This window comes from Mus caroli, chromosome 12, assembly GCF_900094665.2.
Source record: "Mus caroli chromosome 12, CAROLI_EIJ_v1.1, whole genome shotgun sequence".
NCBI classification, from domain to species: Eukaryota; Metazoa; Chordata; class Mammalia; order Rodentia; family Muridae; genus Mus; species Mus caroli.
In genome coordinates, this window is record NC_034581.1 from 54,649,666 (window position 1) to 54,666,656 (window position 16,991).

General features: G+C 41.5%; 1 protein-coding gene across 1 annotated transcript in view; it reads right to left on the minus strand.

The window, feature by feature from the left end:
* Positions 1-16,666, minus strand: part of Fbxo33 (F-box protein 33) — an 18,852-nt gene extending 2,186 nt beyond the window's left edge. Inside the window, exons 1-3 of the mRNA XM_021178901.1 lie at positions 15,717-16,666; positions 2,894-3,004; positions 1,234-1,919 (exon numbers count right to left, since the gene is read on the minus strand). Of these exons, the coding sequence (XP_021034560.1) occupies positions 1,234-1,919; positions 2,894-3,004; positions 15,717-16,345 (1,426 nt within the window). The 5' untranslated portion in view covers positions 16,346-16,666. The remainder of the gene's footprint in view (positions 1-1,233; positions 1,920-2,893; positions 3,005-15,716) is intronic.
* Positions 16,667-16,991: the final 325 nt, after the last annotated feature.

Here is a 16,991-nt window from a genome sequence, read left to right on the forward strand (position 1 = left end):
GTTACGGATGGTTGTGAGCCACCATGTGGTTGCTGGGATTTGAACTCTGGACCTTCCGAAGAGCAGTCGGGTGCTCTTACCCACTGAGCCATCTCACCAGCCCGGTGTTGCCCTTCTTGTTCTCCATACTTTATTCGTTGAGCCAGGATCTTGAAATGGAGCGAGATCTCAACTGGCTCATCTAGCTAGTCAGTTGGACTCAGGGTCTAGTATGGGGTTTGAGGTTGCCACCAAGCATGGCTGGCTATTTATTTATTTATTTTTTAGATTTATTTATTTATTATATGTAAGTACACTGTAGCTGTCTTCAGACACTCCAGAAGAGGGCGCCAGATCTCGCTACGGATGGTTGTGAGCCACCATGTGGTTGCTGGGATTCGAACTCTGGACCTTTGGAAGAGCAGTCGGGTGCTCTTACCCACTGAGCCATCTCACCAGCCCTGGCTGGCTATTTATTACATGGGATCTCAACTCTGGTCCTACATTCGCACAGTAAGCATTTAGTTCACTGAACCAGTTCTCCCAAGAACCCCTTACTACTACTTTTAACATGTACCGATTTCTTGCTACTATCTGTAATGCATGGCCCAATTATGAAGATGTGAAAATCACAACTGTAGGCTAAGAAAAATGGTTTCGAAAACAATGCAAGAGATAGCATAGAGAACTTAAGATATTCCTTGCTTGTTTTGTTATTTTTAAACAAGGACTCACTCTGTAGCTTAGGCAGGGCTAGAACTCACTTACATAGCCCCTCAAACTCATGACAATGTGCGATACCATGTTTGACTAAGTCATTTTCATAGAATATTTTTGTAACTGTCTTCTTAGTAAAACATTCTTAGCTTATCAGAATAGCAATTCCATTCAAATGAGAACAGTTCACACACTAAGATGAATGCTTAAGAAGTAAACATGTACCTAACCAATAGTTATTTCAACAATATTGTAAATATACCGACACTAGAACCTAAAGGATGAGACTGTACACATACCAGCCATACTTTCCCTCCTTCTGTGCTAAGTAGTTTAGGATCTTCCGACTGGAACAAACACATCCATGACAGCAGGGGAACACAATCTATTTACTTAGCCGTAGCAGGAGAAAAGCATTAGAGGAGTGCTCAGAGTACTCAGGGCTGGGATATAACTTTTTACTTGTAAGATATTTACTAGCATAAGATATTTCAGGAATGATGTTAATATCAAGTTATAGTGAACAAAACCACATACCATGAATTGCCAAAAGGGTGAGCTTTGTGCACCTCCATGCTAATAAAACCAATGGATCTTCATTTCGGTTGTCACTAAGATCTGGAAAACCAGATGTGTCAATCATATCATTCATCAATATAAAATGGGTAAGGAACTTGTCATACTGCCTGGATATAAGATCAACAATAGCCCCTGAGACACAAGTGACGTAGCTGTCAAAGTGAACCCTCTCAAGTGGTATACTGGGTTTCAGAATCTTTAGCATGTCTTCACTTTTAACATCAAAAACCATTAGATAGACCCGAAGGCTGGAGCTCTTTCGTGACAGGGCTTTCCAGTGCTCATCGTTTGGCATGTTGTCTAATGACTTGAGCATCACTGAAGCATTGTGGACCAGAAGAGACAGTCGCTGCAAAGGCACATGGTTGCTATCGGTCAAGACTCTCGCCATCTCAGCTGTAAAGTCACAGAAATCCAGGGCAAGTGAGCGCAGATTTACAAACCGCTCTAGTTCGACTGCAGTGATCAGCGTGCTATTGCCAGGAATGTTGTTGTCCAGTAAACTCAGGTGTTCCATGGTGTTGGCAATTGGGTCAGACAGAGACGACAGTGATGTTGGGGTTACTATTTCCAGCATAAACCCACAGGACAGCCATTTTAGTTGCCTACTATTGCTCAGTATTTCTTCAAACAGTTGCTGAATTCTACAAGGAAAATGTCACAATTTTGTCACTAGTACTCAGCATTAATTTTTTAATGGTGACTTTACATGGCATTCAATGTTGAGATATATTTTTTCTGAATAATTGATTTCTATTAACTAAGCCTACAAATGCAATTAAAATTCACATTACAATATAATAAATAAGATACATTAAACATGTAGAAATGCTTCTTATCTTAGGAGAATAGTGTTTTTTATACTAATAATATGGAAGACTGATATATATGACCTATTTTATAACAAAGGCAAATGAAAAATTAACACCTCTAAGTAGCAGTAAGAGACTGTGTGCAAGAGAATTTTGTTCTGCAGGGAATGCAGTTTCATTTCCCAGCACCCACACAGTGGCTCGTAACACCTGCAATTCTATTTCCAGGGGATCTAACTCCCTCTTCTAACCTTTGTGGGAACCAGACATAAATGTAGTGCATATATACATATTCAGGCAAAACACTCAAACACAAGTGAAGTATTAAGAATTTATACCCCAATAATTACCCAGCAAGTTATATGATTTATCCTAAAAGATTTAGGCCATGTGTCATATAACTATTATTAAAACGTATGGTTAAGACGTTTCTAGGACAAATAGTCTACCCCAACACATGCACACTCCTTCCCTCCCCCCCTCCTTCTGTAATGTGCGTGCGTGCGTGCGTGCATGCATGCATTTGAAGGTCTCTCAATCAGACCAGAGCTTGCTGAAAGGGCTAGTCAGCTGCTCAGCTTGCTCTGGGGATTCCTGGTCTCTCAGCTTTTCAAGGTTAGAACAGGTAGTCTGCCACGCCCATACTGCATTCATATGGGTTCTTCATGGTTATGGGTTAAGTGCTTAACTGCCAAGCCCCATATATTTTCTGAAAACAAAAACCATTCTTGATTGTGTCTTGTGATTTCTAGAAAAGAGCTAGACTAATTAGCACAAGCCTCTGTAGAGCTTACTGTATGACTTACTGCTTAATCTTCTTGCCGTCAGGGTCTACCCTGCTGAGGTATGTGCTGGACAAACTTCCTTGCTGGTGTACAACACTTATGTCTCCAAAAAGACTAAACTTCTGGAGATTCCTATGGGAGAAAAATGGTTAAACTTATTTTTTAAATGTTTACTAATACACATACATACTAAACTATGTAGAGGACATTCTAGAGGAGCTTCCACCCTCTGACTCACTTACACTCCAAATGAGCTTCAGACTGCTAACCATGTTCAGCCACACAGTATGAAGAAACAGCATGCATGTTAAAGAAGGTGGACCTGATAAAAAACTCGTACTCAGGCTTTACTGACTGTGGAACCCAAATACTGAGCTTACAGGCCTTATGCAAATAATGTGCAACACTAGGAAATGAAACCCTTCAAGTTATAAGAGATGTCAATTGTAAGAACTCAAATAAGCCATAAGCTGGAGGAGGTGGCGCACATCTTTGATCTCAACACTAGTGAGGCACAGGCAGGCTGTACATTCAAGGTCAGCCTGGTCTTCAAAGCTAGTCCTAGGACAACCACCAGGGCTGTTACACGCAGAAACTCTGTCTCGAGAAGCAAAAAAATTCAAACCAACCAACCAAAAAACCCATAAAACACATCCACACACAAACATCCCCCAACCCCTACACTCCAACACCAAACCAAACCAACCTAACCTAACCAACCAACCAAAAAAACCTCAGAAAAAACAAAAACAAAAACCCATAAAACACACCCACACCCCAACCAAACCAATACCAAACCAAACCAACCCAACCCAACCAAAACTTGTCTAAAGGAAATGCTCAGAGGATAAGAGTCTATAAAGTAAAATGATGTCACTTTCCATTTTTGCCAGAGGAGTCACCAATCCCAGTGTTTTCCTCTGCCATTCAACTTCCACTGTGACTATTACAAGCCCACATGTGTGTGGGGCAGTAAAGCACACAGGCAAGAGATGTTTACCTTTGTCAAGGCAAAACAGAGATCACAGGAACTATTTTTAAAACATGTATTTAATTAAAAGACTGTGATTCAAAAAAGACTTTTAAGCAGATGTGGTGGTACATGCTTGAAATTCCAGCACATGGGAGGCTAAAGAGGGACTGCAACACACCCAAGACCAAAGTGCTCCACAGTGAGTTCCAGGACAGTCTACCTCAGAAAAAGAAAAACATGCCAAAAACAAAGCCAATAAAACACATATATCGAGTTTGAAAGAACATTGCAACCAACACAGATGAAAGATGAATTGCATATGAAAGACGTTCATCTTTTATCAGGGAGGAAGTTAAAACCACAGTAAGAATGTGACTTTACCCCGGAATATCTAAAATTACAAAGATTCACAACACCAAGTGTGGGCAAAGATATGGAACAACTAGATCTCACACCAAGTGTGCACATTTTGCTGAGAGTGAAAAATGATACACTCTTAAAATAGTTCAATTTGCTAAAAAGTTAAGATACAGGTTAATAATTCCAACAGGAAGAACTTATCCAGGAGAGATAAAAGCATATATTCATATAAAGAATTAGATTCAAAAGCTCCTTTATTCATAATAGAAAAAAAATAGAAACAATTTAAATATTATCCAGTTGGTAAACACATCATTAACATATCTACACAATGGAATAAACAATAAAAAAGTTCATATATATACTATACTATGTATATAAAGCAAAAGTATAAAAATCACATTTATTGTATTATTCTTTTTGTATGAAATTCTAGAACAATTGAACAGTAGGGTTAGGTCACTGTTTCCTTAGGGCTAAAGATGGTGGACAGAGTAGAATTTCTTTGCCAAAAAAAGTTCTACATGTTGAATTTGGTGGTCATATAGCAGAATTAATCATTAAACATTTCTTCAACTATACTCTTTAAAATGAGTAAGAGGTGATGTGATCTGTGTTCCTTCCGGATTGCACCTGTGCTGGGAGCAGAGTCTCTGCTCTGGATCCTCACCCACTCAGTCCACACCCAGAGGCAGCATGACCCCCAGGAGCTCTGACTCAGCCAGGATCATAAAATCATAGGATCACAGACTCACAGGTTCACGGGTGGGACAGGCTCCAGTCAGAGACAGAGAAACCAGTTAACACTAGAGATAACAGATAGGGAGAGGCAAGAGCAAGAACATAAGCAATAGAAACCAATACTACTTGACAACATCAGAACCAAGTTCTCTCACCACAGCAAGCCCTGGATACCCTAACACAACAGAAAAGCAAGATTCAGATATAAATTCTCATCTCATGAAGATAATAGAGAACTTTAAGGAGTACATAAAAAACTCCCTTAAAGAAATACAGGAGAGGGCTGGAGAGATGGCTCAGTGGTGAAGATCACTGGTTGCCCTGAGTTCAATTCCCAGCAACTATATGGTCACATACAACCATCTATAATGGAATATAGATGTCTTCTTCTGTCATGCAGGCATGCATGCAAATTGAGCACTCATATACATAAAATTTAAAATCTTTAAAAAAAAAGAGAAAGAAATATGGGAGAACACATAAATCCCTTAAATAAATACAGGAAGAACACAATCAAACAGGTGAAGGAACTGAACAAAACTATCCAGGTTCTAAAAACGGAAATAGAAACATTAAAGAAAACACAAAGGAAGACAACCCTGGAGATAGAAAACCTAGGAAAGAGAGCAGGAGTCACAGATGCAAGCACTACCAACAGAATACAAGAGTTAGAAGAGAGAATCTCAGGTGCAGAAGATACCATAGAAAACATTGACATAACAGTCAAGGAAAATACATAAAGCAAAAAGCTCCTAACTCAAAACATTCAAGAAATCCAGGACACAATGAAAAGACCAAACCTAAGGATAATAAGTATAGGAGAGAGTCAAGATTCCCAACTTAAAGGGCCAGAAAACATCTTCAACAAAATTACAGAAGAAAACTTCCCTAAGCTAAAAAAGGAGATGCCCATAAACTTACAAGAAGCCTACAAAACACCAAACAGAAGGGACCAGAAAAGAAATTCCTGCTGACACATAATTAAAACACCTCATGCACAGAACAAAGAGAATACTGAAAGTGGTAAGGGAAAAAGGTCAAGTAACACATACAATCGGACCTATCAGAATTACACCAGACTTCTCAACAGAGACTATGAAAGCCAGAAGAGCCTGGTCAGATGTCATTCAGACTCTAAGAGAACACAAATGCCAGCCCAGGCTATTATACCCAGCAAAACTTTCAATTATCATAGATGGAGAAACCAAGGTATTCCAAGACAAAACCAAATTTACACAATATCTTTAATCTAGCCTTACAGAGGATAATAGAAGATAAAGTCCAAAACAAGGAGGGAAACTACACCCAAGAAAAAGCAAGAATCAACAATCATTGGTCCCTAATATCTCTCAACATCAATGGACTCAATTCCCCAATAAAAAGACAAAGGCTAACAGACTGGATATGTAAATAGGACACAGCATTTTGCTGCATGCAGGAACAACACCTTACTTAGTGTCAAAGACAGACACTATCTCAGAGTAAAAAAAGGGCTGGAAAACAATTTTCCAAGCAAATGGTTTAAAGAAACAAGCCAGAGGAGCCATTCAAATAAAATACACTTTTAGCCAAAAGTTATCAAAAAAGATGGGGAAGGACAGTACATATTCAAAGGAAAAATCCACCAAGATGAACTCTCAATTCTGAACATCTATGTCCCAAATATAAGGGCACCCACATTTGTAAAAGAAACTTTACTAAAGCTCAAAGTACACATTGAACCTCAGCAATAATAGTAGGAGACTTTAACACTCCACTCTCACCAACTGACAGATCATGGAAACAGAAAGTAACCAGAGACACAGTGAAACTAATAGAACTTATGAACCAAATGGATTTAACAGATATCTACAGAACATTTAATCCTAAAACAATATACCTTCTTCTCTGCACCTCATGTATCTTCTCAAAAATCGACCATATAATTGGACACAAAATAAACCCTAACAGACACAAGAATATTGAATTAATCCCATGTATTGTACTGGACCACCACAGACTAAGGCTAGTCTTCAATAACAAAAACAACAGAAAGCCCCAATACATGTGGAAGCTTAACAACTATCTATTCAATGATAACTTGGTCTGGGAAGGAATAAATAAAGACATTAAAGACTTTTAAGAATTAATGAAATTAATGAAAATGAAGGCACAACATATCCCAACTTATGGGACACAATGAAAGCAGAGCTATGAGGAAAACTCATAGTCCTGAGTGCCTCCCTTAAAGACATTGAAGAGATCATACACTAGCAGCTTAACAGCACACCTGAAAGCTCTAGAACAAAAAGAAGCAAATACAAGAGGAGTAGACAGCAGGAAATAAATCAAACTCAGGAATGAAATCAACCAAGTAGAAACAAAGAGGACTATACAAAGAATCAATAAAACTAGGAGCTGGTTCTTTGAGAAAAATCAACAAGATAGATAAATCCGTAGCCAAACTAAATAGAGGGCAGAGATAGTATCCAAATTACCAAAATCAGGAATGAAAAGGGAAACATAACAACACAAACTGAAGAAATTAATAAAAACATCAGATCCTATATTCAACAAAACTGTAAAATCTAGATGAAATCGATGATTTTCTAGACAGATACCAGGTACCAAAATTAAATCAGGATCAGATAAGTCATCTAAACAGTCCTATAGGAAACAGAAGCAGTCATTAATAGTCTCCCAACCAAAAATGCCCAAGGCCAAATGGTTTTAGAGCAGAATTCTATCAGACCTTCAAAGACCTAATACCAATACTCTTCAAAGTATTCCACAAAATAGAAACAGAAGGAACACTACCCAATTCTTTCTATGAAAACATAGTTACACTGATAATACTCTGATAATCTAAACCAAAGACACAACAAAAGAGAACTTCAGCTCAATTTCCCTTATGAATATCAATGCAAAAACACTCAATAAAATTCTTGCAAACCGAATCCAAGAACACATCAAAAACGATAACTCACTATGATCAAGTAGGCTTCATCCCAGGGATGCAGGGATGGCTCAATATATGGAAATCTAGCAACGTAACCTACTTTATAAACAAACTAAAAGAAAAAACCCACATGATCATCTCATTAGATGCTGAAAAAGCCTTTGACAAAATACAACAATCCTTCATGTTAAGTGTTCAAGGCGCATACATAAACACAATAAAAGCAACATACAGCAAAGCAGTAGCCAACATCAAACTAAATGGAGAGAAACTCAAAGCAATCTCATTTAAATCAGGGACAAGACAAGGCTGCCCACTCTCTCCCTACCTATTCAATATAATACTTGAAGTTCTAGCCAGAGCAATTAGACAACAAAAGGAGATCAAAGGGATACAAATTGGGAAGGAGGAATTCAATATATCACTATTTGCAGATGATATAATAGTATACATAATTGACCCCCAACATTCTACCAGAGAGCTCCTACAGCCGATAAACAACTTCAGCAAAGTGGCTGGATATAAAAGTAACTAACAAATCAGTAGCCTTCCTCTACTGAAAGGATAAATGGGCTGAGAAAGAAATCAGGGAAACGACACCCTTCACAATAGTCACTAATAATAATATAAAATATCTTGGTGTGACTCTAACCAAGCAAGTGAAAGGTTTGTATAAGAACTTCAAGTCCCTGAAGAAAGAAATTGAAAAGACCTCAGAAGATGGAAAAATCTCCCATGCTCATAGATTGGCAGGATTAATATAGTAAAAATGGCCATCTTGCTAAAAGTAATCTACAGATTCAATGCAATCCCCATCAAAATCCCAACTCAATTCTTCATAGAGTTAGAAAGAGCAATTTGCAAATTTATTTGGAATAACAAAAAACTCAGGATAGCAAGAACTATTCTCAACAATATAAGAACTTCTGGTGGAATCACCATCCCTGACCTCAAGCTGTACTATAGAGCAATTGTGATACAAACTGCATGGTATTGGTACAATGACAGGCAGGTAGATCAATGGAATTGAATTGAAGAACCAGAAATGAACCCACACACCTATGATCACTTGATCTTTGACAAAGGAAAAACCATCCAGTGGGAACAAGACAGCATTTTCAACAACTGGCTCAACTGGCAGTTAGTGTGTAGAAGAATGCAAATCAATCCATTCTTATCTCCTTGTACAAAGCTCAAGTCTAAGTGGATCAACAACCTCCACATAAAACTAGATATGCTGAATTTATTTAATAGAGGAAAAAGTGGGGAAGAGCCTTGAACACATGTGCACAGGGGAAAATTTCCTGAACAGAACACCAATGGCTTATGCTCTTAGTTCAACAATTGAAAAATGGTACCTCATAAAATTGCAAAGCTTCTGTAAGACAAAGGACACTGTCAACTGGACAAAATGGTAACCCACAGATCAAGAAAAGGTCTTTAACAAGCCTGCATCCAGTAGAGGGCTAATATTCAATATATACAAAGAACTCAAGAAGTTAAGACTCCAGAGAATAAAATAACCCTACTAAAAATGGGGTACAGAGATAAACAGAGAATTCTCAACTGAGCAATCTCCAGTGCCTGAAAAGCACTTAAAGAAATGTTCAATATCTTTAGTCATCAGGCAAATGGAAATCAAAATGACCCCGAGATTCCACCTCACACCAATCAGAATGACTCAGATCAAAAATGCAGGTGACAGCAGGATGTGGANAAAGAGGAACACTCCTCCATTGCTGGTGGAACTGCAAGCTGGTAACCATTTTGGAAATCAATTTATCTGAAGACCCAGCTATACCACTCCTGGGCATATACCCAAAAGATGCTGCAAACACATAACAAGGACAGATGCTTCACTATGTTTCTAGCTGCCCTATTTATTTATAAAAGCCAGAAGCTGAAATATGCCAGATGTCCCTCAACAGAGGAGTGGATACAGAAAATGTGGAACATTTACACAATGGAGTACTACTCAGCTATTAAAAACAATGACTTCATGAACTTTGCAGGGGAATGGATGGAACTAGGAAATATCAGACACATAAGAGCACTCACTGAGCCAATTCTCCAGCCCTAAAGCTTTCTTTTCTGAGGAGGGTCTCACTGGGTTTGGATCCCAGCACCCACAAGGTGACTGACAGTTGCCTGTTAACTCCAGTTCCAGGGGTTCCAACACCCTCTCTGGCCACATGGTGCATAGACATACATGCAGACAAAATACTCACACATATACGACTGAAAGATTTAAAAGAAAATCGACAACACAGCTTAAAAAGGGATATCTGATATTTGCACACCATCAGTGCTGGGCAAGGAAATAACTAGGTTATCTGTGGTGCTTTGTTATCTTATGAGAGTTATTGTAGTCAAATTTCACCTCCAATAAGAGCAGTAGCCTCTGAATTTTTATATCCACAAGCCCCAAAGGTCTCCTCTTTCCATCAAGTGACAACTCTGAGAGTCAGAGTATGTCCTGGGAACTGCTTATGTCCAGGATACTAATTCATAGACACGAGTCTATGTGAGGAAAGTGTGTGGGTTCTACCACACAAGAATACTGAAGCCCTTTACACTGGGACTGACCAACATGCTGGGTATGACTGAACACTTTAAGTGTCTGTGCCCTGACATGTCAACACAGACTGCCTTGGCTCTGCTGCTTTGCAGGCATTTTCCATGTCCATGCCCACATTAGCACAGAAGAGAGTCTCTGGTATGAGAAGACATTTACCATAGTTGATGTCTGTCTGTCTGTCTGTCTGTCTGTCTGTCTGTCTGTCTATCTTTCCTTCTTTTTCTTTTCTTCCCTCCATCCTTACTCTCTTGCTTGAGATAGGGTCTCTCTATATAGCCCTTGACTGTCCTCGAATTTGATATGTAGACTAGTCTGGCCTTGAACTCACAGAGGTCCACTTGTCTCTGCCTCTGAGTGCTGGGATTAAAGATATTGCCACACCTGGCCTTGTTTTTATTTTTCTATGCTTTTAATTAACTCTCTGGGCTGCTTCTGAATTGCTGTTACTATGTCTGCTTTCTCTCCTTTGAGTAGCATTGAGGATTAACACCCCAAGAGAAATCTTTGACTAAGACGATTAAGACCCTATGTAAAAGACACAGATCCCAATAGATGTACAAATTTGCAGTGAAGAAACACAAGAAATATAAAGGCACTATAAATGCTTTAGTAGTTCACTCCTCAATAACTGAGTCAAATATACCAAAATGGTTGAAAAGCTAAGGAATTAAAATACTTAGTTTTAAACATATTCAAAATGAAAAGAAGATTCAAAAAAGGCATAAGGAAGCCAATTCCAGACTAGGATGAAAATTTCAACAATTTGTATAAGAAATTCAGCCAAGGGAGATTCTAAAAACCACTCAACACTACCCCTTCCCTTACAGAAACTTTGGAAATGAAACAGCTCAGCAAAGCTTAAAACAGATTTAGCCCAGTGGATGGCATATCCTATGAGCCCAGGGGTTAGCACACTAGATCAAGTAGAAGAAAGAATATCGAGGATTAAAGCAAGGTTGAGATTTTACTCTCATTGAGCTCTTCTGGGAAGTTTGATTAGCGTCTATTCACAGTGACCTCAAAGTTATCTTTGGGGCCCTCCATTACCATCATTTTAAGGTATGGAGTTGTTTGGGAATGCACAGACTCCCCTATTTTCTCCACCAGCACTACTTCTTGGGCAGAATGAACTGGTCACTACCTCCCCACAGATTATATTCATTCTAGAATGAGCCATTTAAGTACGAAATAGTGAGCGCATCAAGATGAAAGCTATCTCATACAGTATCTGTTAGGTGCTGGAGAACATTTTCTTTCAAGAAAAGTAAGGCTCAAGTTTGTTGAATTAATGGACCCTTTTTAAAATTATTTTTTATTTAAATGAGATAGTGCTGAAATTTAGATGTGGATTATTCTCAAAGTCCATGGTTCAAGTAGGCTTGAACATCCATTCTGGACGGTGGTGGAAAATTTAAAAGTTGGGATGGGTCTAAAAGCAACAGGGCAAATGACCATGGGCATTTAACTAGGGCTGCTTACATGAGTAAGGTGGGATGAGTCAACATTTTAATGGTATTTACTTAATTTAAAATCTCAATAAACTTATGTGGCTAGTGGGATCATACTGGGCAGACAACAATATTAGAGCCAACAATAGGTCAGACTAAAACCTTCAAAATAGTAATTGAAATTATTATTTTTTTGACAGGCTATCTTTACGTAGCCCTGACTGTCCTGAAACTCATTCTGTAGACCAGGCTGGCATCAATCTCACAGAGATCCACATGCCTCCACTTCCCAAGTGCTGAGATTAAAACCACACACCACCAAGTCTAACAACTCTTTCTTTTCATTAGTTAATTTAACTGAAACATGTTATAGGAATAAGAAAAGCTGACTAACACACAGGATAATGAAGAGATGTAACTATAAAGTAGCCAGTCTACACACTAGGAAGGAGAGGCAAAGTCAGAACTGTAAAGAAGAAAACCCAACCCCACATATTCTCTGGCCTGGTGCAATGTTCCAATTCAGAAAAGCTTACATGCAACGTGCACACAGAGGAGATAAACATCAATTATACAGTATTATTATGTCAACATCTACTGTTAAAAAACTACACCTGCCTAGGTGAGTCAGGGAATCACATGAGATTCAGGGAATGCTCCTAAAGAGAGTATTTTTTAATAAATGAGCTATTACATATTATCCCAAACCTTACTGATAACTTACACAGTTTTCATCTTTCTTAAGTCTGAAGTACAGCATCTCAAGACTATAACACCTTGACTACAAGCTCCAAGTGTATTTCTGAACTGGTTTTGAATGTGGTAGAACATCTTACAGAACCACTGCAGAGTCAAGTTAATCCATTTAATACCATTTTAAGTTGCAGATGGTGGGGCTCACATTTAATCCCAGCACTGTGGAGGCAGAAACAAGCGGATCTCTGTGAGTCAGCATGGTTTACAGAAAATTCCAGGGCAGTCAAGGCTACAGAGAGAAACCCTGTCTTGAAAAGCAAAAACAAAAAAATGCCATCACCGCCCTCTCCCCAAAACATTTTAATGAGCTCTTACTGCAGTTCCAGACAAGTAGGAGGTCTTGCCTCCTTTAGAAAAAGATTTCTGAAACCCTGTGTTTTATTGGCAAAGAGGTACTCTTTATTGTTGATGATCATCTGTTCTTAACACATTCAATACCAGTATGGCAGCCATAATCACTCTGACAAATCAAAACAAGCCAACTGTTATTCTCTCAGAAGATTGGCACCACTGATTATACCCTACAACTCTAAGTTAACATGCTAGCTCTTTTCCTGTGGGGCATGACTATGCATTGTGAAAGGCAATTTAGCACAAGGCCCGGAAGCGGAATGGCTGATACAGTATAATTCATACACTTCTGCTTAAAAAATGGCAGAAACCATAAAGCAAGAGCATTATAAAAATAAAGAATATATATTTATACTTATTAGTTATTAAGTTTTTGGCATACAGGAAGCACTCGGTTCAGTTCCCAGCAGCACTTAAACTGGCAGTGGTTGAACACACTTGTACTTCAACACTAGAAGAACAACCAAAAAACTTCTAAGTGACATTTTTAATACACTGTTTTAGATTTGTAGTTTTTAATCACAGAATCACAAGTGTCACTAAAAGTTAAAAGCACCTATCAACAAAGCCACACCCCAGTCCAATAAATATGATTTAATTTAAAAAGAGATAGCATAGTACAAATACGAACGTCCATAGTGAACACGCTACTAAGCACCACAGTGTACTCTCGTGGACAACCACCAGCTGTGAGCAGAAGTGACAGCAGACTCAGAAGAGCAGACAAGTTACATTATGACAGAAACTTAAATGGTAAGGATGAAAGAAAAAGAATTAAAGCCAAAATGTGGCACAGTACTGTTGTGTATACATGCTATAGATCTACCCATAGATGATTAAAATACCAAAAAGAACTAGGCACTGAGAAGTTCTTACTTGAATCAAAGGCACTATGCCTCCCCCCCCCCCCCCCCCCGCTTTTTTTTTTCAGGGCTGGTTGATTACAGAACAAATCAGCTGGTCTCTAGCTATGCTCAACTTTGAGAGAAAGCCCCCAACCTGATTAAAAAAAATTTTAGCCTTACTTATCTTGACAGATAAAATCAAAGCAAGGAAGTGGAATGGCTTCACGTGAAAGCTTAGGAAACAGGGCACTGGAAAAAATGGAGTCATGTTCCCATAAACAATTTTTTTTCTTTTTTTGATTTTTTGAGACAGGGTTTCTCTGTGTGGCCCTGGCTGTTCTGGGACTCACTAACTCTGTAGACCAGGATGGCCTCGAACTCAGAAATTCACCTGCCTCTGCCTCCCAAGTGCTGGGATTAAAGACATGTGCCACCACTCCGAGCCTTGTTTTGTTTCTTGAGGCAGGAGTTCACAAAGCACATGCTGGCCCAAGATGATGACCTTGAACTCCTAGGCTCCCGGCCTCTAGCTCCCATGTACTGGGATTCCAGATCTGTATCATGCCTGGCTTCCATACACAATGAGGCTATAATACTTACAGTTTAACCTATTTGAAGCAGGGTTTCTCTGTGAAACTCTGGCTTTTCTGGAACTCACTCTGTAGTCCAGGTTGTCCTCAAAGTCACAGATCCTCCTGCCTTTGCCTCCCAAGCTCTAGCATTAAAGGCGTGTGCTGCCACCACCCTGCTTAAACTCTTGATTTAATTATAGATCACGAAAAAATGTACATGACACATATGACTTAGCATTAATCACAATCTATTCTCAACCCTATTTAACATAAACATGGTGGAATATTGATTGTGAAAGGAAGGACACCGCTTAGAGAAAAACTGCCACAGAACAGCGTGTACATCACTTGACCTAGTAAGCACCCAGTTCTGCTCTCTACAGTACAATATTTTCTGCCTTGACCCTAGCAGTGTTGGAATGTCCAATCACTAAATTATTTGTAAACTGCTGCAATTATTTTTCTTCCAAATTAAGAGTGCCATTGTAAGGTTGGAATGAATATCCAGATAAAGAAAATATAAATATGGCTTGACAGGCACTAGACTTTCATAGGGACTATGCCCTGGAGTCCGAATATGGGCTGTGAGCTCTAGGTGGAATTATAGTAAAGTCCTGATACACAATGACAGTCTCATACTTAACCCCCACAGTCTGCCCAGCTCCTTTATCCCACCCCAAGTTAGGTAGCGTTACTTTTGTGTGAATCACTGGGAGTAAGTCCAGCCTGATGGTGCATGGGATGCGGCTTCAAGTCTGACAATTTTCTCCCCTAATGATTTTAACTAGCACTCCTCCCAGTCTTTGGACATGACCCAGGCTAATAAAACTATTTCAGGTAAGAAAAGGACTGTTAAAGAATTCTTACAGGTTAATTCTTGTAATCATGGACATCAGCAAGGAAAATTACTCACCTCGTCACTATGAATTAATTACCCATCACCAATGGTCAAATTCAGAATCAGAAAACCACCTTATTTTTTGTACAGGCCTCACCCTTAATTCACAACTTTCCCACGCACAAGATAATGACATTGCCTAGTAGCTCTAGCCCATGGACAAGAACGGATGAATGAAAGCATGCCTGAGACGCTCCAGAAATGGCGTTTGATAAAGTGTCTCCCCAAGTCCCGTTATCACCTCTTCTGTATCCGGAAATAGTCTGGTCAGGAACGGATAGCTGCACCTACACAAGGCCATCCTGAGGCCGGCCGGCACACACCACAGGATCTTTCCCAAGGCCAGCGGAAGGCCAGACCGTCGCGGTCCCCAAGCAAGCCTACCTGTTGTTCCGGATGCTGAGCAGCACGCACAACACCAGCTCCAAGTAGATGCGCAGTACTTCCAGCCAGCGGGAGGAGAGCTGCAGGGCCTCCCCGTCTTCCCCTCCGGTGCCCGTGTCGGTGCCGCCGCCGCTACTGCCGCCGTCGCCCGGGCCGCCGCCTCCGCTCAGATAATTCTCCGCGGCGAACTCAACCCGCAGCTCCCGTACGAACCAGCCGCACTTGCGCATGAGGAACTCTAGCCGCGGCTGTTCCGCCGGCGAGACGCGGAGGCAGATGCGGAGCTGGGGCCACAGCGCTGGGTAGAAGAGGCACTCCCGCCAGTGCGAGCAGGAGGCCGAGGCCCGCAGCCGGTCGGGCGCCGGCAGAAAGGAGAAGATGTGCACGATGAGCTCGCTGGGCAGCGACGCGGCGCCGGCCGCCTGCCCGCACAGAGCCATCCGGTTCGGCCGCCGGCCGCCCGTCCCCGGCCGCCTGCGCAGTCCTCGCAGCAGCCCCCGCAGCCGGCGCAGCTGCAGCTGCCGCAGCCGCAGCCGCTGCCGCCGCCGCCACCGCACCAACCGGGCGGCCCCGGCTCGGGTTCGCGCTCCCGGCGGTCGGGGCTGCGGCACTGACAAGAACAACAACATCAATGACAAGGAAGAAGGGGGCGGAACCGTCGTGCGCCTCGGCGGAACCAAGTGCACCCCGACCGGCTGAGAGGGGGGAAAAGCTGGCGCGGGGAGGCCTGCGCGCCGCTGACTTTCCGTACCGCACGCAAGTGCTCTCCGGCCGGCCCGGGCAACGACCTCGAAATCCTCTCTCGAACGGACCAGGGACGCGGAGGCGACCGCGCTGCTTCCGAGGAAACCGTGGCTCTCCCGGTACCCGGACGCGGAGGCTCGGTAGTGGTAGGGACTGAGAGTGACGTCACGGCGACGGGCGGAGCCTGGCGCCGCTTTGCGAGACTTCCGGAACCGGGGGCGCTCCTGGTTGCTTGGATCTCGCGGCACGTGACCCTTGACGTCAGCGACCCGGGGCGGGGCTAGAGGCGTGGGGGGCGGAGCCACTCTGGGCGTCCCTCGCCGGGTAGGTCTGGCCCTTGCAGCGTGCTCGAGGCGGAACCCCGGCGTGCTGCGCGAAGTCCCGACGCTCTCTCATTCGCTGGGCTGATGTCGCGGCAGCCGAGGGCTCGCATGCGGGCTCTGTTTTACATCTTGTTCAGAGCAGGACAAAATCGGCTCCCTAAGAAAGGCGGATCGTGGCGGCACGCGGACCTTCCTCTTCCGACGTGCG